General features: G+C 40.0%; 1 protein-coding gene across 1 annotated transcript in view; it reads right to left on the reverse strand.

The window, feature by feature from the left end:
* Positions 1 to 24,942, reverse strand: part of LOC103362826 (protein unc-13 homolog B-like) — a gene marked incomplete at its 3' end in the record, with an annotated part of 222,157 nt that overhangs the window by 15,358 nt on the left and 181,857 nt on the right. Inside the window, exons 11-17 of the mRNA XM_008289320.1 lie at positions 19,360 to 19,409; positions 19,187 to 19,262; positions 16,709 to 16,714; positions 10,083 to 10,157; positions 5,745 to 5,964; positions 5,430 to 5,657; positions 4,139 to 4,172 (exon numbers count right to left, since the gene is read on the reverse strand). Of these exons, the coding sequence (XP_008287542.1) occupies positions 4,139 to 4,172; positions 5,430 to 5,657; positions 5,745 to 5,964; positions 10,083 to 10,157; positions 16,709 to 16,714; positions 19,187 to 19,262; positions 19,360 to 19,409 (689 nt within the window). The remainder of the gene's footprint in view (positions 1 to 4,138; positions 4,173 to 5,429; positions 5,658 to 5,744; positions 5,965 to 10,082; positions 10,158 to 16,708; positions 16,715 to 19,186; positions 19,263 to 19,359; positions 19,410 to 24,942) is intronic.

Below are 24,942 nucleotides of genomic sequence, written 5' to 3' on the forward strand. Positions count from 1 at the left end.
AAAACTTAACATAACGGCTAATATAAAACATTTGCAAGTAGTATCATATCAAATGACACAGCATGTATTTATAGTCTTTGTAATGGCCAAGATAAGAGCATTAAAAGTAAAGATAGTCAAATTACACAAAAAATAGTCAAAGTTCACATCATCAAACGATCACTTTCAATGAGTCCTGCACTACTTCCTTCCTTAATAAACAAACAGGAGTCAGTGTCTGATGCAGATTAGTGCACCATAAGCTCAAAGTTAGCAAAACAGAAACTGGGTTTTCTCATATTCGTTCACATATGTTGAGCACTCGACCTCGAAAAATGTTCCTTTGTTTACCAAACCCACCAACATGTCAACCCACGTCTCTGCTTCTCGTATATTTGCCGTCTGTTTCATTTTGTTCAGAGACTGACGGATTTCATCTGCACTTGAAGGGAGTTTTGAATATTCATCGGTCGAGATATTCTCTAATGAAATCAGTGGCTTTTTTTCAAAGAGCTCTCAGCGGAGCTTCTGCTGTCGGTCCGGCGTCGAGTTCAATCACAGCTCGGCTTAAACTGAGTTAAAAGTGATTGTGTTTCAGATGGTTGATTGATGCAGAACCAAGAAAAAACGTGAGGAAAAAGCAAAAAGTGTGAACATTTGAGACAACTTGAATTAAATGTACAGATGCCTTTTTAGTCATTTCTCCATCGTGTTTAAGATAAAAGACATGCACAGTATCAGGGTTTTATCTCATTTATCACCGGTTTGAAATGACCAAAACTTCCTTTAAAGTGGCTACAAGCATCCGCACTCGAGGAAAGACAACTTCACTAATGTTCTGTATCTAAATCTTTATTATAACTACATGTATTGCCTCATGGTAGGAAGCCTTCACTGACCAGTCAGGTTGCAGTTTGAATTCACATCTATCCTGACTCGTATCATATAAGTAGCTCTGAAGACTTTGAAATGTGAATTTATTTTTAAGAAAACTGTAAAATTGCCTGTTTGTGTTCACAGATTTGGCAAAGAAAGGCGACTCCGATAGAAAATAAGTGGTTTAATGATTAAACTTTAGTGTGTTTCTGTTGTAATGAAGCGACTCCATCTTAACAAGGGTTGCTGTTCTGCAACTTTTTGGGCAAATCGATGATTTATTTATGCACAAAAAAGCAAAAATGTGAAAATGTCACGCAGTAGTCTCATGTTTAAAGGGTCAGTATAGACTTTGTGTGTGTGTTATTTCACTGGGAGAGACAAGAAAACGGTAACATTTCTTGTTTGTGTTCACATGTTTGGCCATCAAAGCTGATTCTGATAGAAAGCAAGTGTTTTACTAATTAAACTTGATTGTATTTTTAAAATAATTCTGTTGTAATTATGTGAGTCCATTATAACGGCGGTTGCTGTTGACGAAAAAAGAAAAAACGTAAAAATTTCAGGCAACCTGAACGACTAATAGATGCCTTTAGTGTCTTTTTCACCATGTTTAAAGGGTCAGTATTGACTTTGAAATGCGTTATTTCACAAATTTCTACAACAAAACAGTAAAATTCCTTGTTTGTCTCCACATATTTGGTCATTAAAGTTGATTCCGACAGAAAATAAGTCTTTTAATGATTAAACCTGTGTTTAATGTTTACATTTCTGCTGTAATGAAGTGATCCCGTCTTAACGGAAGCTGCTGCTGTGCAACTTTTGAAGCGAACAAACTCCACATCTTTAAGAATAATAAGAATAAGACATTTACAAAACTCATATATGTGGTGTTTCAAGGTTTCTTTATGTGCTTCTTGGCTATTCAAAACTATATTTAATAGTTTTAATTGAGGAATCAGGTTGATGAGACAGAATTTAGCAAAAATGAGGTTCAATGAAGCTTCAAACATGGATGCTGTTGCAAAGAAGTGACACACTCTTAGAGGAGATCCGTAAAGTCACCACAGTTTCTAAGTGAACACCTGAGATTAGCGTCGCCGATTCAGTATCCGACCAAACGTGAAACCTGGTCCCCGCCTCTGCTTCTGTTCCTGAGTTATCACACCCAATGATGACATTCCAGTGTCACAGTGAAGCTGACCTTTTAGGATGTAAAATATCATCGCTTCATTAGTTTATCCTGTCAGACATGTGTGTGAAATTCTGTCATAATTAGCACATAGGTTCCCGAGCTGTGGCCAGAATCGTGCTTTGTGAAGACACGGTGACCTTTAAGGACCAAAATCTGATCAGTTCAAGTGGACGTTTGGGCCAAAGTTGAAGAAATCCCCTCAAGGTGTTCTGTCTTCAGACTTAGACACATTAGGTTGACTATGATTTACAGTGGATTACTATTTAGGAGTACAGAGTACAGTTACATAAAAATAATAAATAATAATAATCTTCGTAGGTGGAATAAGCTTCAGAACTTAACTAATGCGGGACAAATGTTTAACCTTTGAAGACTTTAAGTTTCTGTTAACCCCCTGAACAAGCAGTTTTGTTTGTTTGTTTTGCTCCTCTCACATTTCTGCGTACTTCAGCCTCACCTACTCATACTCTCACTTTGTTTTCATGCACGTCTCCTTTCTGCTCTGCACAAACACAACCCGCAGTTTTAGCCGAAAAGTCGCTGAATTTTTTGTCACGGCTGAGTCATTATTAGCTCCTCGGTTGTGTGTTTTTGTGGTTTTTTAAAGATGCAAACTGGTTTATTTTGGTTAATCTTCCTGCAAAACAACACATCACAGATGGGTAGTTCAAGGGTCGTTAAAAATCTGTGGATTCTTGCTATTTTTACTGTTTCTGGCGGCGATAAACGGTGTAATTTTGACATTTTTTAAAAAGCTAATGTAGTGGAAACCTGGACTTGAAAAAAAATAAAATAAAAAATTGAGAAGAGACATTATTAAGATCTCTCGTTTATAAAAACAGATCTGTGTTCATCGACTCTGCAGAGAAAAGTTACTGAATTTGATGTTTTATATGTTTTATATCATGAACATCCTGTTTTTCTAAATGTTCCTGGTTTGTGCTTTTGTGACGTAATCAATGATGACTTCCTGTTTATCTGTGATGGTCAAGCTGACCCCATTCAGTGTTTAACGTCTCTAAATAAGTGATTTTTTTGGCTTTATTTTAAGAGCGATTTACACATAAACTTGGGTAACAATTTTAATTCTGATAACCTTCTGGAGGATTAAATTGCTGGACTCAAAGGATAAAAGATGTCAGTAAATCTGAATGTAATGGGACGGTAAATAAAGGTGCATATTTATCTACAAGAAACCAAGTTGTTATTCTAAAATCTATGCTGACAAATATTTAGAAAATCTTGTAACCACGTTTAAAAAGTCCAAAATAAAGACAGTTTGTAGAACCTCGACCTTGATCAGCAGAAAAAGTGAGTGACGACAATTAGCGCCCGGCCGTGAATTAATTCAAACAAAGCGCCGCCGAGCACCTGCCCCCGTATCGGCTCCTTAACGGAGCTCGTCGCTGCTGATCGCGGAGACAAGGTGTGATGGCTGCCATGGCAACATTGCTGCCACTGCACGGTGTGATGTGTCTGGTTGCCGTGGTAACAGCGGCAGTCTTGATGATGTGACGGCGAAGGGAGGAGGTGGCGCCGGTCTGTTCGCATTAGTGGAGCCTGTAGACGAACAGCTAAAGTTTGTCCACAGTTCAGAGGAGGAGAAACTCTTAATCACGTAAATGTTTTTGGTAATTTTGTTTATCCGGGGAAACGTGACGCACTCCAGCTTCACACTCGCACAGCTGCAGGTCTGTACAGGTGTTGATGACAACGCCGTCAGCTTCCCTGACACCAACCTCAGATTTTGAAGGAGCAGCAAAAACTGTCAGTCCCGAGATGTGCCTGAAAACGTCCCCCGAGGCCGGTTATGATCGATTCCCTGACAACCGGCTACGGATTCACGACCAGCTCTCCTTTGCAAAACTGTTTCTCGGCTCGGTTTGTGAGAACGTAGCAGCTGTTTTACATGTTTATCAAAAGACCTGATGAGTTGGACTGATTTAACAGGTTACCTCATAGTGAAAATAGAGCAAAGTAACCTTGAGTTCAGGCTGCAGATTAACTTCACACAGAGATATGAGTGTTAGAAACACCACACTTGTTTTGACGCTCATACAAACAGCATCCTGCTGCTACACGCCTCACGGACACCACGGAGGTGCATTAGTAGGAATAGAGACTGGGGAAGACAGAGGTGCAGGAAAAAGTTGAGAAAATGCAGAATGAATGTTATTTTGCACTTATTATCACACTTTTGAAATATGTTCTTCCAATTTGTGAGAATGACATGTGGCTCAGTGCAGTGTTCAGCTCCAGTGTTTGTGCCGCGAAGAATCGTCTTTCAATGACCAAAAGACAGAAAAAGTTATGAATGAAACACTACACTAATTGGTAAACAGACATGCAGCGTCACAAATGAACCCTCTGCACCCTGAAATCCACTCTCAGGTTTGAAATGCATGTTTTCTTTTTTTTTTTTTAATCAGCAAAATTACACAATTTATCAAAGTTAGAAACTGTAAAAACAGAAAGAATCAGTTTCAAAGGTCCATGAATGTGCCATGTGTGATAAAAAGCCCAAAATAGGATTTAAATTGTAATTTTTTATAGTTTAAAAAAAAAATCACTTTATTCTACATGTGTCAGTTAAAAATTACCAAAAATAAAATCCCTTAGCACTGATCAGATTGTGTCAAAAAAAAAATATTCTGCACTTCTCAGCACAACTCAAAAGCCACAAATCTCTCAGCTGTGAGCAACAGTCACTGGATGGAAAATCTGAGAACTTTCAGCTCATAAAAAGATGAAAGAAATGAAAGCGTGGTATCTAAATAAAATAAACATGGTAAACAACATGGTTTAAACTGCACACAGAGCTGATACATTCAGCAGAGTGAAACATGTTTCTAAAGCTGATGTGCAGAACAAAGTGAGAAAACAGAAAGACTGCAAAGGTTTTAAAAATGTAAAGAGCCAAATATCTAAAGCATGTAGAGTCGACATTTTTTCTGACTGCAAAACATGTTTGATCCAATTGTTTGATTGGAGGTTTTTAAATTTTAATAATCAAAGAAACTCTACTTTCATTTTATTGTGATGATTTATGTCATTCTAACTGTGTCACAAGACTTTTCTACTTCTATTCAGGTCTGTTTCCATAGAGGTGCAGGATTTGATATTCAGTGAAAATGAGCCCACAGTGAGGAAAACTGTGAGAGGAGCAAAAACAAAATGCCAATAAATAGCTCACGATTCAAAGAGGTAAAAAAGGAAAACGTTGTAATGAAATCTTAAGAGTCGAAACTGTAAAGACAGCTGCAGTTTGTTGTTTCTGTCGTCGCCAACACAATCAACCCACTTTTAAAAAGATAAATGCTCAAGCTTTAGATTTCCGGCACCATGTTGGATGTGAAATGTAAACGCTGGCAGGACGTACTGTTGATGGTGATCTTGGCCGACCACTTGGAGGTGCCGTCCAGGACGCTCTGCTTGATGCTCTTCATGTGCTGCGCGTGGATCATCTTGGAGATGTTGAACAGCTTCCGGATCTCCTCGAAGATCTCCGGCTTGTTCCTCTCGCGGATCTTCATCCTGTCCTTCATAGCCATGATGATGTGCTGCGTCCGGTCCTCCGCTCCGGTCTTGGAGCTCTTCTCGGCTGCTCCTGTTGGCGGGAAGCAACAATAAAATACAACAACCGCAGACAGAAGATGCTCCTCTGGATGGAGGACTCTTGCAGGACTCTACTCACTCTGCAGACAGTCGGCGTTCAGCAGCTCCTGGCATTTCTCGTGCACTTTGACTCCGCACTCGGCACAGCGCATCCCCTGCCGGGCGATGCCCCACAGCAGACCCTCGCACTCGTAGCAGTAGGTGGGCGTGGTGGCCGTCCACACCTCGAAGTTGTGCGGCGTGGTGCAGGAGATGGGGTAGATCAGAGCCTGCAGGGTCTTCTTGTAGACGTGGTTCTTCTGTTGCAGCAGAGGGAGGAAGACAGAGTCAGACAGATGTGAAAGAAAAGAGCATGAGAGGCTGTTTTTCTAACAGTATTTAACATGTTTAAGTGGTTTAACATTTAACCCTATGAGCGCGTGACCTTTTGTAAGGGACATTTCACTACCTTTGCTATTAAACTTGGGTATTTTATATATATAGATGTATTATATGTTAAAAGGGCTGCCCACACATGTTGTATCTGGTTTTTCTCAGAACAGTCTACAACGTTAAAAAAAAAAAATTAAATAATGGTTTTCACCAATTTTTTAATCATTGTTCTCTTAACTACATATTAAGAACAAGTAAAATCACAGGAAAAAAAGATTAATTTACATGTTTACGTCCATGTATTTTTTTTTTTTTATCAATGGTAATTTGTTCTTTTACAACATCTGACAGTTTAACTTATTTTAAATACATAATATTTTTAATTGTTATTTTACAGATTTTTCCTGTTTTGTTAAATTACAGATAATATTTAGGAAAATGCAAATGAAAAATATATTTAATTTACACCTGACTGTAAATAAATACATTTTTTTTAAAAACAGGCCAAAACTCAAAAATATAAAAAAAAGATTTTTAATATGCAGTCCATAATTCTTCATGAAATTTCACTGTATTTACTATAATTACATTTGGAAAAAATATTATTATTTTTACCAATATTTGCTGTCATTTAGAAGAAAAGTTATGCATATTAAGTGCTGAAATATTATCTAATAAAATCACATTTCAACAGATATTAATTTCAACGTTAACCGCAATAAAAATGTAAATAACATATAAATCAATCTTCTGTTAAATATGAATTTTTTCTTTCGAAATGTGAAGTCCTTAATTTACACACTTCTGTATATTTCGATTTGCTTAAAAATGTTATTTTATAAATATTTGTCATTATTTGAAAGAAAAATTATGTAGATAAAGGACTGAAAAATGATAAATAATTCGGTCATTTGACAGATTTTTCCTGTTTTGTTAAACGACAGAAAATAATTAGCAAGACCTACACGTTAACCATAAAATATTAGGCTAAAGCTGTAAACAATGTCCACATCATATATTTGTATTTTTACAAATAGCACGTTGTTGTTTTACAAGGTATGGCCATAAAATTACACCATTTTACTTTATTTAAATCAACAAAAAATATATTTATTTTACAGATATTCACTTTCACAGTTTTCCACCATCTATCTTGGTGTTTTCTGAAAAACATAAATTAATCGTTTTTTTTCCTCCATTGATTCCACTAAATATTATCTGTAGTTTCACAAAGCAGAGAAAATCTGTGAAATATTCATACATTTAAACAGTCAGAAAAATGTTTAAAGAAGTTCATTTTTTGAAAGGTATGTAATTAAATTCCAAGGACAAGGAAAATTGTAGGAACGGTCAGGTTTTGCAGTTTTATCCGACTGCGCGCTACATTTCACTGTAATAAATACTTTAAGAGCAATTTAAGAGAGAAGAAGGGAAGTGAATTTGGGTGTGAAGTGCTTCTGTCGGGCTCCAAGCGGAATTAATGGAGCCTAGATGTTGGAAGAAATTAATTAAAATGCCATTTTAAATGCAGCATCTACTAATATTAAAGAGAAATGTGATTATGTATAATTTAAAAATAATTCCTGGCCTCCCCTGTGATGAAGTGGAGCTGTGGTCCGGTGTGGGAGGAGAGTAGGAGGAGGTGAACACATGAGAGGACACCTTGACGAGGAGCCCAGTTCGATTTGGTGAACGCGGTATTTTATATGTGACATGTGACTCACTGTTATTGTTCTTATGAGTCCTCTGAATATTATAGCATAGCAATGAGTGTTATCTACGTTAGAAAACATTGATTTATATACTGGAATCGGTTTTTATTTCTTCTTTCATGGCTCCTACTTTCACTTTTTCTGGCTCTGGTCGTGTTCTAACTGCTTTGACTTTTATCGATCCGACCCGTGTTGTTGCCTTTTAACTCCACTTTGTGCCATTCGGTGCTTTTACCTGATTTTATCGCCTCTGATTTCCATTCTTTCTCTCTTGTGGTATTTGGCTGAATAAGGTGGCATTTTGGCTGCAAATTTATTAAACTTTTGGATGTTTTTCCACTCGCAAACCTCTGCTGGGCGTCCAGGATGGTGAAGATGTTTCTGTACGTGTGTTACTTCCTTCTGTCGGTGTAATCACATAATGGAACAGATCGTGTTGCACATAAAGAACTTAATGTTTTCCTGTATTGGAGGCGCTGGTTTCTCAGTCCAGTCTGGTCAGCGGATAGATTTCTGCACACAGCGGTGGAAAGAAACTAAGTACGTTCATTTAAACACTCTTAGTTGAGCTATCTGTATGTTGTGCTGCTTTAAATTCCAGCTAAATATTGTACTCATTTGTTCTGGCAGCTTTTAAGTTGCAGATTCGACACATTTCACAATATAAAAAGCTTTTAAAATGCATCACACGTAGACTTGTTTGGCTTCCACCAAAAGGCAGATTGTATATTTAATAACAAAAGACTTTTTAACAGCGTCACCGAATAGTTATTTTTATGTTTCACATGGTTTCACATTTTTCTCCTTTCGTCTCTCATTAATCATGTTTAATCAAGATTTATGTGCTTTCCCCCCTAATTTATTTCAAAAAGTAAACTTTCATATATTCTATATTCATTACATCAAACAATCATGTAGAGAGTGTTGATGTTTATAAAGACCTAGTCAGGCTTTTGGTCAATTCTATATTTTTATTGCTTTTATTAGAATAAATTTTATTTATTGATCCTTTATTCACTTATTTAATTTTTTTTGTTACATTTTGATAACTTTCTTATTTAGTTTTTGTCATGTTCTATTTCTAGCTCCGTTTCAATAATACATATTTTATTTTGTTTCATCTATTCATCTATCCTGTTTTGCTCGATTTTATCTCGTGAGTCCTCACTGCATGTGTTAAATAAGACAGTGTCAGTCCTCATGTTTAGCGTCCTTCATTTAGAACACGATTTTGTTTGTGTTGTTTTATTGCATTTTTATTTCTGTTATCTGTAAAACACTTTAAGTTGCATTTGTATGAAAAGTGCTACATACATAAATAAGTCTGACATAATGAGAATTGTATTGCAGTAATTCATGGTAAAGTATTAGTAGTCGTATAAATGAACATACTTTTCATAAATTGGACATTTCTGCATTTATTTTTTATTTTTTAATTAATCTTAGGAAATGTTCTGATAATGTAAGATAGTGGATTTCATGAGCTTTAAGCCATAATCATCAAAATAAAACAGAAAAAGGTTTGAAATATTTCACTTTAGGTGTCATGACTGTAGACTGTATTACATTTTACATATGAAGAGTTCACTTGCAAAAACAGATCACTCCGTTTCAGAACGTCATCTTTCTCTGGAGGTAATAAGGAAGACAGAATTCTAAGAACGCCGTCGGCACACTGGAGTCTTCCTCCACCTTCAACTTTAAATGTGAACTCAATTACAAGGTAAGGAGAGCCGCTGTTTATGGCACAGCTGCTTTTAGAGCTGCATCCGAGCCTCAGAGTAATTCCTCTGTACTGTCTATCTGATGGTACAGGACGCTAACGATGCACACTTCCAGTTCCAGTTGAACACGCCAGTCGGCTGCACCTTCACAGCTATCACCTCTTTTCTGTGTCATTATACCGGATCAGTTCTGAACCTTTAAACTTGATCTCCGCCGTAATATTTCCTGCTACATTCGCTGACCTACTTTATGCACTTGAATTATTAATCCACAATGTAATCATAAGCGTGACTCGGCACGCTATAGCGACGACGCAGAGCGCAAAACAAACTGCAATAAACAAATATGAAGCCTCGCTGCTCGTGGCCCCATCCTGAGGTTGACTCAGCAGATATTCACACTTTATTGGATCTCCGGCAAAACAGATTAACAATACTGCTGCAGGAAAATGACGGCGGGAATACGGCTGCAGAGAAAAGTGCGGGAAAGTGTGTGTTTGTCTGTAAAAGTGAGTTCAGATCCCCATTAGCTGCCGTGGCGGCGACAGAAAGCCTCCCTGCAGGCGGCCAGCGTGTCCGTGTGTGCAGCGTATGTGTGGGTCCACTCACCAGCTCCTCGTCTTTCAGGGAGGTCCGCGTGGCCAGTGTGTGGGCGAGTCCAGCCTTCCTCGACTGGATCATGGTCTGGAAAGCCCCGAGAAAAAAACAGAGCATTCAACAATGCACAGCCGCAGAGAAACAAACAAACAAACAAACAAGGTGAAGACAAAAGAATGAAACACAAAAAGAACTTTCAGCAAAAAAACAAACAAAAAAATCAATTGTGTTTGTGATGTTGGGGTTCTGTCAACTCTGAAGGTGCTGGCGACTTAATATTTTACAACGTTTGTTCTTCTTTTGTTTTTGAACGTTCAGAAACGCGTTTATTGTCTGCTGGAGGACAAACAAGGAAACAGTTGTGCTGCTACAGTTGTGAGGATCTCCACAATGCATTTTTAATCAGGAACGACTGTTTCATGGAGTCGAGTAGCCCGGTTAGCCCGCTCATGGTCGTAGTTTTGAAGTTTGTGCTTGTAAACGAGGGCTGGGACTTTAAAATAATGCATTTAATCTTTCTCAGTTCCCTAATTTCTGGCACACCGGTAACACTGAGGCACACTCCAGCCCAGTAGGTGGCGCTAATACGACTAAAGTTCATTTGTCAGCCGCGAAGAAGATTCACAGGATGCATTGAGTGACGTCAGGAAAGTTTGGTGAACAGTGATGGAAGACGAGACCGCGCTGATGGCTTGTTGGGCGGAAAGTTGTTTTTCTTACCAAGGCCTGATGCTAAGTGTCCACAGGGGACATTTTGCATAAAGTTGAAGTCAATACTACTTTATGCAAATGACGGCGCCAATACGCCTCGTCGCTTGAAACTCCCTCCAGAACACGACAAGGGTGTTTCACTACACAATGAACGGAAAATGAGAAATTGACGGATCCTGTGGACATGAAGCACGAGGCAGCTGAGACAAAACGTCGTAAAATGTTGAATATAATCACAATAATTGCACTTTGAGTTTGCACTTTTATACATTTTTTTTGTTTTTGTTTATGTCTGTTCATTGGTTCAGTCGTCAAAGAAAAATTGATCTGAATTGAAAAACTTTGCTTATCGTGGAAAATATTGCTATTTGATAAAAATGTAATTAATCGCGATTAATTCATTACAAATCCTCTAACTAATTAGATTTATTTGTTTTAGTCACATCCCACCACTATTGTAAACATCAAATCCTGACTTCAGAAACCTGGATTAGCTCTCATCCTGGTTTTAACAAACTTGATTATGACAGCGGTGCACATGTTGGCACAATCATTCAGATATGTCCAGCCCTGTTACAGATCTACATTCTTGGTTGTGTGATAAATAATCTGACAGACTGACATGTTTTGTGTATTAGAAGCTTAGTGCTGCATCAGTTTTAAAGATACTGGTAGACAAGTTGTGTCCCCTCCTGTCAAAGCCAGAGTAGCTGTTTCCTTATTTCCAGTTTCACACAAACTAAGCTAGCACCTTATATTTAATGTACAGCTACTGTATAAACATTGTACAGGGCTGGAAATGGCAATTATTTTTATCGTTGATTACTTTCATGATTTTTAGATTGCTTGTTTGGTCTAAAAGTGTCCGAAAATACAGAAAAATGACCTCAAATGTCTTGTTTTGCCCAAAAGATATTGAGTTTACTGCCATAAAAGATGAACAAAATCTGAAAATATTCCCATTTAAAAAGCTGGAAACCCAAAAACTTGAGAATTTTTCTTAAAAATTGCTCACTAATTAAGGATTAAAAGATAGCTGAGAACAAATCGAAGCTAAGCTAACAACTTATATTTAATGTACAACTACTGTATATACATTGTAGAGGGCTGTAACTGACTGAATTATTTTTATTGTTGATTATTTTCATGATTTTTAGAAAATAATAATAAAAAAAAAAAACCAAAATGACTTGTGTTGCCCAAAATGCAAAGATATTAAGTTTCCTGTCATAAAGGACAAACAAAATATGAAAATATTCCCATTTGAGGATCTGGAATCAAAAAAAAATGCAAGATTTTTCTTCAAAATTACTCACTAATTAAGAAAAAAGTTCATGATTAGTTTAAAAGTTGAGAACTAATCGATTAATCATGCAGCAACCAGAACACAGAACCTCCTTTAGGCGACAGGACAGCGTTTGGTGCAGTTCTCCTTTAACAGATGTTTGGTTACATATCTGTAGATCTGTGGATTTGCTGCAGCAGGAGGCTTTGGACGGACGTTCTTCATCTCCAGTATAAACAAAATACTGAAGTTCAAATGAAGTTTTTATCCTCCAACGACACTTTGAAGCCGTGAAGCACCTGAGAAACGTCCTTCAGATGCGTTCGCAGCCTTCAGAAACCCAGAGAGGTTCTCCTCACAGCCGCTCGCTGCCAGTTATCATTACGTTGAACTGATTACAGACATTTATGCACGAGGGCTCTCTGGGATTCATGGGCTCGCCACGGATCTCTTCACTGTAAGAAACAACGTTTTAATGAAGTGTGACTGTATTTAGCTTCATTTATTTAACGTAGCACAAGAGGGAATCATTAGACTCTTCTGGTGACGTCGGGGGCTTTGGGATGAAGTGGCTCTGGCTTCAGAGGTGAGGCAGAGCTAGTTTGCAATGTCAGAAGCGATCCAGGATGTGCGGGGAGGGATTCTGGGTAGTGAAAGCAGCATATTTTAATATTTCAACACGTTCATTCTTGAAACAGAAGCCTTGTGAATCTCTGGCTGACACATCGGAGCTGCCAGGTCGTGCAGTTTGAATTACACAGTGAATAAACAATTCTATTTCCACTGTCTGCAAGCGCTTTAACCAGCCACACCGACATCTAAATGGTTATTAAAATCAGGAATGACTCCACCTGATGTAACGGAGATGCGATTAGATTCTGTTAGACCCTTTAATTGAAGCACAGTGTCGGTGAAATCATGCTTGTGTCGGCCAACAGCTGTTTGGAAAACACAATAATTGGCTCATTGACAGCAGCGCGGCTCATAATCATGCAGGTGTTTCTCCGCCGACCGTCTCGTGGAAAGAATCCAAACTCCTGGTGCTTTTGTCGATGTTGATTTAGCTAATACTTATATTCATGTATGCTCATTAAGCCAAATGAACTCACTCGGTTGGATTGTTGAGCGCTGAACTTCACTGAACGCTCCCTCAAACGGAAGAGCCTTCGGTAACGGTTTAATAATTGTATTTTTCTAATTTAACGGTTTGCCTCCTCGACTATTCCACTCAGTAAATCATCAACCTGTAAAATTTGCCACCACATGACCTGTATGCTATGACTTTTTTCTATTGTTTTTAAAGGAGCGTTTTTCTAAATATCGTCTTATTGTTATTTCCCAGCCTTGTGAAACAGTCACTTTGCATTTCTTTGCACAAACTGTATGAGCATGGGACAAATTAAAATATCTTTTGAATCTCACTGCAATTGCACAAAGTTAATTTTTGTTATGAGCAGAGGCTGAGCAAGAAGATTTTCCATCATCCGCACCTGTAAAGTTCATTATTCTACAGGTTGTAATTGAAGTGGTCGCTGCTGGACTGTGGAGCTGCTTCCATTAATATGTGCTTTCCATTAACGGAGTCCAAACACGGTGGGAAGTTGTAAGTTCTCCAGATATCCTGTGCAGTGTGCACCCAAACACCTCAAAATATTCACGATGCTAGCAGTTTAATCTATAACCAGATTCTAAATGCTGTAAAAAGTGGAAAGTCACATCATTAGAAACATCCACAGTCGTCCCATTAGTCATGCAGAGACCATGAGATTTAGCAGTACGTAGCCGCAGCTACCGGTAATTTCCATAGACTGTATAAAAGATGGACGTAGCTACCGTGACGTCACCCGTTGGTTTCTGCACTGAGAAAATGAAGCCAGGGTTTTGCTACTTCCTGGTTGACATCTTGGATTTTTGGAGCCAGTGACGCAAAAGTCGTCGGAGGGGGGCGGAGCCATAGGAGCAGCGATTGGTCAGACGGATTGAGAGGCGGGCCCTCTTTGCCCCGCCCACATTTACCGCCTTCTGCTCGCTTCGTCGGCATCGTCAAGCCAGCCACGCCCCTTGCCCCGCAAAATGTTGACGATTTTTTAAAAATTCAGTATTGATTTATTTTCAGATTGGTCACCTGATCTCTGGATTTGACCATGAAAACTAATAAGAAAAAAATCCTGAGCTGCAGGAATGCAGTATCTCGTGGTCTGTGATCACTTCTTTTTCAGTTCATTTCTATGGGAGCCTGGGCTGTTTGGAGCCAGCAGCTAGTGGACGTAGTGATATTGCAGGTTTTTGACACTTCCAGGTTGGCTTCATTTTTCAGGGCCGGTTGCTACGTCCATCTTTTTTACAGTCATTGGTAGTTTCATGTACACAGAGGTAATCAAGTCAGTACTGTCAGCCAATGAGTGTTTAGATCGAGCTACAGTTCAGTATAAGAGTTATTTAAATGCTGTGTACTGTGTTTGCTTCTCCAGAAAAAGACCTAAAATCCCAGTTTGTGCAGCCTCCTTATGACTGCAGAGTTGGTCTGGACGGTAAAAGCTTACAGCTACAACAGTAAAGACACTCAGCCTTCAACTAGACGTCCCACTGCTGCAGGTAGGAGCCACAGATGTGGAAAAGCAACACCTCACATGCTGATAGTAACTTTTCTAAAGAGTCCCAGATTGTCAGCGAGGGCTAGCAAAGGAACCTGAACGCATCAGTTTTGGATATAACAGTGCAGATGTGTCCATGATGCCGAGCATTCGTGCACTGACTTTATTCCAAAGGAAAACGCTGGCAATTGTTCCTCCCAAGAAAACTCTGTGGCTATTTTTCAGTTACTGTTGGACACTTCTGTGGATGTTTTGATGACGGTAATCTGACTCACCAGATGGAGGCTTCAGGTACAAACCATTTCAGACGGCTTTCTCCACTTTCCACATCATCTGCATTACTATTTTTAAAATAAATTTAGTTTCATCAAAGGTTTGGATCATGCAGTACGGCAATCCCTTTGAGTTTTTAAAAAAAATTTTATAACAGTGTTCCCCTCCCTACATGCAATTGTTCCACTGAAACAATTCTCCAGACACCGTTGTGATGGGACACCGTTGCTGCATCCTGGGCTTTGCACCACCCAGCATGACTGTGATTGGTTTAAAGAAATATAAATACACCAGAGAACAACAACAAAGTGAAGTCAGATCATTCTGCACAGCATTGTACCAGCAGTAGAGAATGGTCTGGCTATACAAGACAGAGAGTGACAGTAGCCGACTGGAACATTTGAACATGTTTTCTGACAGCTTCTTTGACTGAAAGTTATTCCAGAGCATATTTATTGACTTTGAAGTGCTTAATCTCTTCAGCTCACCGGGAAATGTCCTTCAACATTATTTATTATTTTTTTTCTTTTTTTAAAATCAGCTTCTTTTGACAGCTGCGAGACCAGAAGAAGACACGATATCACCTGACAGGACGAGACGTGGAGTCAAAGTGAAGCAGCAGGAATGAGTCGAGCTGCAGGTTTGAAAAATGTGCCGCCTTTCTGAAGTTTTAGTTTGCAATCGGAAAGCTAAACTATAGGTGTATGTGGTCATGCAGTTTGGATTGAAGTTTCTGGGCAAGACGGCTTGAATCATGTGAGGTGACGAGTGTCATATTTAAAGAAGTAAATATAATCCTGAATAGAAAAACAGAACAAACGCCTGTGTGAAGGCATACCAGCCAACATGAAAACTGTTAACTTCAATCAGAATAAGAGGTCTGGAGCTGCTCTGACCTTCTGTGAACTCATTTTTATTTCCAGCTATGTGAGGATTTTGGATTACAGTTGGTTATACTAACTCCTCTGTGCTGAGATTTTATACTTCTCATGTGTCTTTGCCTTATTTTTCTTTTGCTTCTTTTGGCTCCCGTGATTTTATTCTCAAATTATTTCAGTCCCATCTGTACGGTTTTGTGTTTGGTCACATATCTCCTGTCTGTTTTTCTTTCCTTTTTGTGATTTGTGTGAGTTGACGAAGTTAAACAAGATTGTCCGAGAAGTTTTATATCTCTTTGAAACCTTGGGGGTGTTTTTTTTTTTTTTCTTCGTTTCAGACTTTTTTTGCCGTTGAGAGTGTGACCTTCACTCTGGAGGATTGACTTCGAATCAAAGGAGACGAGTTCCTTTAATCAGATGAGTCAAGTTTCTCAGATCTGAGCGAGTGAATATTCACAACTCAGATAACAGACTGCAGCCAGCGGATATACGTCTCCCTATAGTACTTCAAAGTAAACGTGAACTAAACGGATAAAGTTGCTGCAACCTTTATCAGCGTTTGTTTGTGCAGGTGTGTTATTTTTTTTTAAACGGAGCTGTTGACCTGCTGAACCACAGCGTATCATTTAAAGGACTAATCAGAAAAAAGCCTCTTGCTCACAAAAAGGAACATTTTTTTTCTCGTGCTGTCAGAATCTTTTGAAATACAGAAGAACAGTGTCTGGGCTGTTCGGTGTCGGTGCATATGCGTGCAAGCTGCTCGTGTCAAATTTCCACCAGAAGGAAAAACTCCTGCACTTAGCAGATCGAAACGCTTCGCTGCAATTACAGAATTTGAAAAACATCAAACCAACTGTAAAACACAGCAGCTGAAAATCTCACTTCTGTTCTACTCACCATCGCCTGAGGGCCGACAGAGGAGGGGAGGCAGCATGAGCAAAGAAGGAAAACAAGAAGAAAGAAAAGGTTAGAGACAAACAAACAGGTTCCCCTCTGAGACGATCAGCAGCTTTAACCTTGAAACAGACTATCCTGTGCACACAAACAAATTATTACACAGCGGGCGCCACTGTACAGGAGCTTTCTTATGTCTCCATCCTGCATCTAGTCTGTAAATTATCATTCTTGAAGGATCAAATTGGGTGATTATCATATAATGTGTACAACTCTGGTGTCACCGAGTCAGGTCGACTTTTCTACTTTTAGTGCTGAAACAAAACAGGCCATTAACGGGCCATTACCGCTGAAATCCATAACTAAGTCTGTGACCAAGCGACTGGTGCGATGCTGCAGCTGCAGAGAGAAAGCAAATTAGTGCGAAGTACAAACGGCCTTAGAGCAACACACAAACCTGCTGCACGCAACTTTTTGTAACCAGTGCTTAAAACTAAATAATAAACTGATTTTGGTCTGAGCTGTGGTTGGTTTTATAGTTGATATGAATGTTTATTCTCTACTTGAGGATTTTAAAGGTGTGAAGATTTTTTATAAAATCCAAGAATAGTGGGGCTGTAGTCTCCATATGGACTGGTTGATTGGTTGATTGGTTGGTTGATGTGCTCCCATCTGATCAATGAGAACTGGTTTGCTGGTGTTACTTTCATAAGGAGAAAAGCGTGACATCAACATCCTTCCAGGATTAATCCATTACTTTTGGCAGCAGGAGGAACAGACAACCATGTTTTCACAACTTTGAATTAACATGTCTGTGAAGATTCTCAGTCAGAGATTCTCTAACTAACCTAATGGAGACTTATTCTCTTAGATTAATCGTAGCAACTGGACTTGCTTGAGTTCCTTGAAGACCTCTTAGCCAAGAGGCTTCATCAGTTCTGACTGACGAGTTGGGAGTTCCAGATACTTCTATCATTAAGGAGCCATTAACACCTCCAATTCAGTCCTGAGATCTCTCCCCAGGAAGATGAAACCGCATTCACACCTATAGCCACAAAAGACCCTAATGAAGCCCATTGTGGCAGGGGGAGCACTAACGACTCACATAACGAGGGGGAGGAGCAACAAACCCCCAACTGAAACCAAAACTCAGGTGTTAATGACTCCTTTAGGATATAAATATCTGGAACTCCCAACTAGTCAGTCAGAACTGATGAAGCCTCTTGGATGAGAGGTGGAACGTCTTCAAGGAACTCAAGCAAGTCCAGTTGCTACGATTAATCTACGAGAATAACCATGACCTGGATGACTGAGATCTTCACAGACACTAACGGAGACTTCTAATTTATTTTACATTAGCTGGATATTCACTCAGATTTAGCACCAAACGAAAGGAGACCATGTCAAAGAAGTCGTCAGCATGGCTGCATTTTGTTCAAACAGATGGCCAAAAAACTGAGAATAACCTTGAGCTGGATCACCAGCTGATTTAGGTGTATCTTCAGAAATTACATTAATATTTGCAGCTGGTCTGCTTCCAGTCTGTTCTTATAATTACGGGGTAAAGTAATTTAATATGCTGTAAATAGTAGCTGTTTCCATTGATTCACAGTGTATTTAGCCTAATAAAACTAGCAGGTAGAGGGCACGTACTGCATTATGGCTAACTTGATCAATCTTTTAGTGTGATTTGGTACAATTTCAGTCAACCAAGACTGTCTTTGGATGACTATAGCCCTACAATTTTTTTAAATGACAGGCAGCTAAATGACATCATCTGCAGCTTTCCAGTCAGAAAGACAGAACTTGGACACTGAGGCTCTTTGGGGTAAAAATGGAGATCCATACGTTTTAGTTTATGCTAAAGGAGAAATCTGTGTATTTCAGAAAGATCACAATATGACCAACTCAGAAGAAGCTTAAACTGAATCATTTTCGGTGTGTTACTGCAGAATTTCTAATAGTTAGTTGTCAGGAGCGGAGGTCTCATCTGTGAATTTGTTTCTCACTGTAAAAATATCATTGTCTAACCAGAGTATAAATATATTGTACACTGAGGTGATAAAGTTGGACCTCACTTTCTCGACTGTGTTTCTGATTAAACTGCTTTAGTGAGGCGCAAATATTCAACAAATATCTGCAGGGAGATATGACTGCACATGCCACTGATTCTGCACACCAGACACACGACTCCATCACTGTAGTTAAATATTCAGTCTCTTAATACACTGGGTTTCATTGTTCTCATGCAGGAGATGGATGGTTCATTCAGGGTTTAGCTGACAAAGCCTTCCTTGCTCGTACTTATTATATTCTTCACTCAGTTGGTATTGACAAATGTTTTCAACTTGGTGCATATTTAAATGCTAGTCAATTTGCAAAAAAAAATAAGAAAAGAAAATCTAGAGTTCAGTGAAGTCAAGGTTCAGTGAATGTCAACATTAAAATGTCTGGAGGCTGATATTGAGTGGACATACTCACCAGTTCGCTAACAAGAGGAATCGGCCTCCTCTTGCGGAGGTCCGGCATGCTGTCGATGCCAAACGGTGCGTTTCCCCTGTAAGCACACACATACAAATACCAAAAACGCATTGATCAGTGCAAACAGCGCATCAGGTAATAATATTCTCACACAGCAGAGAGGCTCTACTGACCCTGGTTTGGCCCACGGGTGCTTGCTGGGGTCGCCATCTTGATCGCGGCTCTGAAATGGGATGTCACAGGTCAAACGTTTAGCCGTTTCGGGGCTGACAGTCTTTATTGGTTTCGTGACAGTGGAGCATGCACACGCACAAATACCAGAGAAAGAGGAAAGTGATAAAGGAAATAACAGCACAGAAGGACTGAAATGAGTTGGTTGGGTTTCCGTATTGCATGCCAGAGAGTGCATTTCGATCAATCATATCGTCCGCATACGCATATGAGCGTCATAAATCTGGTTTCACCTTGTAAAGTAAACACCTACCTTGTGCTTCCAGTAAACACACCACAAATTGACTTCTGGCACCTAACCATTTGTTTTGTGTCTGACGGCTAGTAAAGAAAATATCACAGTGACGGCAACAAAACATGCAAACATCGACATCTGTGTTCCGTCCTAATCGATACTGACCTATTCCTGTGTGGTATTCTATCATTTATGACAGAAACAACAAATGCTCTTAACAGGGCTCAGGTGCATTGAGGCTGACGTCTCATAAAACCTCAGGCTATTTCACTGTACTTTCAGGATTAAGTGAGCGTTTACCAGGAACTGACAGAAAACACGATAAAAAGGAAAAATTAAATAAAAGCCAGACACTGTAATGATAAAAATAATACAGAGAAAGTTGTACAAAAAGAAGACTTTGTTTTATGTCTGTGCTTTTAATGGGAGAGAAACCACAAAAGAGGTAACCTGTTCTCCATCTTGACTTCCATCTGTAAAACAGCATGAGAGAAACAAGAAAAGAAAAACAGTCATGGACTAGTTTGACTCATCATGTGAAATAACAAGCCGCGCCCTGGATTATTCATTTTGTTATAAATGCTCAGCTAACGTTAAAAGCAGCACCGCCACTGAGTTCTCAGATAGATGGGGTCTGAGGTCATAAATGTTTTATTAACATGTATAATTTATCATGAAAATGACTCTTAATATTTCCCTTCTCCTTCCCTCTTTAATGTCAGGCTCGCTTTCCAAGGAGATAATTAATGTTTTCTAATTCCGCAAATGGCTAGTGCCGATGCCTCGGAGAGGAGTAAGGGACTCGTGAGTGGCAGGTGATACATTACTCTCAAGGGTGTGGAAAATTATAGTGCCGACAGAGACCGCTTGGTACAGTAAATACCCAGGGGAACTTGGGTGAATATGCTCAGAGAGGATACCAGAGGTTGTCCTTTCATCAGTGTGAATGGTGCACGGCAACTGTGACAGATCAAACAGTTTCAGCAGCAGTGGGAGGCTTTGATGACAGAAAGGTGGGTGGAAAAAGCAAAAGTTTTTTCTTTCTGGCCAACACTTATGAACACAAAAACTTAAAGAGCCCATATTACGCTCATTTGCAGCTTTACAGCTTTATTTTTTAGTGTCTATTGGAATATGTCTACATGCTTTAATGTTCAGAGTCAAACTACCCACTGTTCAGCCACTATGCAAACGTGTTGCATGGAGACATACATATGTAACAGAAGACAAACCTGGACATTAAATTAAACCAGGCCAGCTCTGTGCTAAAGTTATGTTCTCATAAAGCTCAACTGCATTCTCAATTACATATTGAGGGAAACAAATTCAATTCTGTTTGTTTGCAATGTATCAGCAATACATTTCAAACCAACATACGTTTTAAAAGGGTCATACTTTAACTAGTGTTGTCCTGATCAATTTCTCCTGTGCTTCTAATCAGAATATTTTAATATGTAGTAAACCAATACCATTTTCCTAGATAATACACACTACAAGCCCAATAAAGTTATTAAATCAATCCAATGTATGTAGCTGGTCATAAACCTTATTGTAACGCTCCAATGGGACATTGTCTGAAAGGTAGTGGCAAGACGGCAGGGTTGTGTTTTCCTTTCTGACACCTTTGAGGCAGCCAATGCAAACAAAGGATTGGGCAATGATGGATGGTGATACCAATTACTTATAAATGCAATGATCAGTTCTGACCCTAATCCATGACATCAACTCAGGACACGACTCATTCTAACCCAAACCATAATGTTTTTTCTTAAATCCTACCAAGTTAATTTAGTACCTGAACTAAGCAAGATTCTAACAAGTACTTGTTAGTGTAAAAGTGTAAACCAAGGCGTGGCATTTGAGTAAACCGAACCGTATATTTCTAGTGCCCCAACTTGTCTGATCAGACCAAAACCAAAAGTAAACTTGAAAATACAACTTAAGTCTAAGAATTATGGTCCAAAACAAGACATGAAACCCAGTCTCCTGAGAGAAAGTTCTATTGAAGCCTCTATCCCTTCCTCTTTTGTACTTAAATAAACTTATGGCTCCTTCAAGCTGAAAGCATTTCCCAATGCGTCACAGTCGTACCTTTCGGGGAGAAAATACATTTCTTTCAAAGGGGAAATGAGAATGCAGTTTAGTTGTGTGATAATGTAATTTTTGGGAGACATGGTTGTTCAGGCAGGAAAGCGGCAGTGTTTTGTTTTGTATTTTCTAATCAGGGAGAATGCCTTCCTTTAATGTGAAGCTTGGGCTTTGTAATTTTGCAGACCTTTTACATGATCAAAAAATGTATAACAGACTAAAGGAAAAAGACCAACACAAAAGAATAATATGGGCTCTTAAAACAATAAATATATTAGTGTTCACATACAATAGTAAAAGAAAAAAAATAATTTAAAGACACTTGAACAAATTAAAATACAAAAAACACCACTACTCTTTCACCAAGGGTTATTAAAAGCATGAAAAGTGTGACTACAACAGATAAAAACAAAGATAAGCACAGCAAGTTTACTGTATCTCTGTTTTCATCTGAGATTCAAAATGAATCAGTGACTCACTTAAAGAAATAAAGAACAAAATGCACATGATGAAACAAGAGGTGATCCCAACTTAAAGCCATGTTATGACTACCTGGTTCAAACTCCTCCTGAGAGAACGTGGACATGGTCATACTGGCGAGGTTGCGCCTGGTTTCCCTCTTCTCCCGCAGAATCTGCTGGAAGCTCCTCAGACACTTCAGTTTGCGTTCATCCAGCTGGCTTATATCTATGGATTGATCTGCTGTATCTCCTTCTGGTTTGCCCTCTGGGGCCACAGCAGTGTCTGTAGTGGGTTGCTGTGGCACCTCAGTTTGTCTTTGCTCCTCCAGTGCTGCAGAGTCATCAGCTGAGAAGGACACCGACAAGGAATCTGCAGTGGTGCATTGCGAAAGCTGAGCTTTAACAACCACATCTGCAGGAACTTCTGCAGGACCTTCTACTGGGCTTTCTGCAGGTTGCTCCGTAAGGCCATCAGGTTTAGGCAGTATTGTAGTGCTACTGTAGATTGGGTCAGGGCAGACTGGGACTTCTTCAGGACATGGGGGGATATTGTCTGAACAAGGAGGATGTTGGCAAATGTCTACAGACTCCAATGTAAGGCTGTTGTTGGTTTCTTCAAGCATGGGCTCCACAGAGAAACTACCAGATTTATCTAAGGTACTGTTTCTGCTAAGTTTCCCAAAAGCACTCCCACTGTCAACCACATCACCTTTCTGGGTTTCATCTGTTGATTGTTCAAATTGTGCCTCATAGCATGAAGGTTTTGAAGGCAACTCATTTGTAGGCAGGTCAGAAGGCATTGATATGTCAAAGTCTGTTTCTTCTCCGGGATTCACACCTCCGGGCGTTTCAAGTTTGCGCAATGCTCCCCGCAAGGCCGAGCTAAAATCAAGCACAGCTCGTCCAATGCGTTTGACATTGAAACCACCAGCCTGGGCATCTGCACTGCCAGGATGAGGGAGTCGGTTTCCTAAGCTTTGGTAACTGGTGTCACTCAGTTGGATGAATGACCGATCCACGTCACCTCCAGCGGTTCCAAGGGGTGCTTCAGTCCATGTCACTGCTGAAGTCTCTTCGTAGGCTAAATAAGTTTCAACTTGACTGTCTATTGTGTAGCTCTGGTCATCTGATTGTCCATAGCCAAACTCTTCTGCTTCTCCATCGTGCCCATCAACTGAGTGGTAACCAGAACTTTGAGGGTAGGACAAATCAGCAGCACACTCATACCCTACTGTGGAGTTTTCAACGTTGGTATCTGTTGGAACATGAATTCCAGACTGGCTTTGAGGCCGTCTCCTCCGTGATTGCCATTCCTCCCTGCTAGAAGTGCTGGCGGGTGAGTTATAATGCTTTCCAGAATGAAGAGAGAGATGTTCTGAGCTTGCCGTGGAACCCTGGCCCGATGTACCATAACCTCCTGCACCTCTGTAGTGATCCCAACTACTGGCTCCTTCACAGCAAAGAGAGCTCTCACCTTCCTCCACACCTCCAGTGAGGTAGGCACTTTCCCTACGCCACACTGATTCCCTACTTACATTGTGTGGTGGTACAGTGTTCGTCCAATGTTCCTCCCTGTCATCAGCTCTTTGCTGCTTTCTTCCATGACTAGATGATGGTCTCTCCAGGTCTGACTCAGACTTTGAACTGTGACCAGAAGACAAAGAGCTGGTGCTTGGACAGTCTTGGCCATCCTGCCTTTCAAGGTAGCCGAAGCTGAGTTTTCTTGCTAGAGCACCCACTGGGATATCTGAGCTGTGATCAGAGTTATCCTCGTCCAGTTCCTGAGGATCCACTGATTCAGCAATTGGGGACACAGTTGACTCCTCTGGCCTTGGTAGTAGTAATTCTCCATGTATGCTATGGCGCTCTTTGCATACTTGAGAGAAACAATTTGAATCTGACTTTGGCATTGCACTACCTAAACTTCCATAAGCACTAGCAGGCCTTCTGCGTGAGGATGGTCCATCCTTTGATTCGACACCCGACCAAGTACCTGCATGTGCCCCTGAACTAGTCTTGCTGCTAGAACGGATGCCCTCAATCTCCAACAATACAGCATCTACACAGGATGAGACTTCCTCAACTGATCCTCGGACTGAGGTCAGGTAATCCCTGAGGTCGGAGATTTCCTCCTGGATCTTGTTGATGCCCCTCAGTTCTTTAAGAATGTGCTCAATGATGGCACTTGACTCCTCCTCTTTATCTTCGTCCTCTTCCAGCAGTGTACCTGGAAGAGCTCTGTTAAAGTTGTAGTCCACACAGTCACCAGCAGAATATGGTCTCTTTGGCCGAATACGAGGTGAAGGGAAGTCCCGTCCAGCTGCTGATGCAAATTTAGTTCCGTTCATGTCTGGGCCAATTGGACCATAGTGGGAGGCTGGTCGCATCGGCTCAGGAGGTTCCCGAAGTCCTGCCTCAAAGGAGATCCGTTTTATATTTCCTGGGGCTCTGCAGCTTTTATGCTGCAAAGTGCAGGGTATCCTTATACATCCCTCTCTGTTCAGCTCAACCTCTCCAACACATGGTGGCGCTGACGCTCCTCCATGTCCTTTGATGCTGGAAACTTTTGGAGAGTAGGCTTCAGCTCTTGGGCTAACCTTTGGATATGCGCTTCTGGGATCCTTTCTACCATCATGAGTTTCCGCCTCCTCATCCTCCTCAATCCCTGCATAATAGAGGTGAGGATCCGGGACGTGGTGGTCCGCAGACCCTTGCAATAGACGATGTATTTTACCTCGAAT

The sequence above is a fragment of the Stegastes partitus genome, unplaced genomic scaffold, assembly GCF_000690725.1.
Source record: "Stegastes partitus isolate 25-593 unplaced genomic scaffold, Stegastes_partitus-1.0.2 Scaffold606, whole genome shotgun sequence".
Lineage (NCBI taxonomy): Eukaryota > Metazoa > Chordata > Actinopteri > Pomacentridae > Stegastes > Stegastes partitus.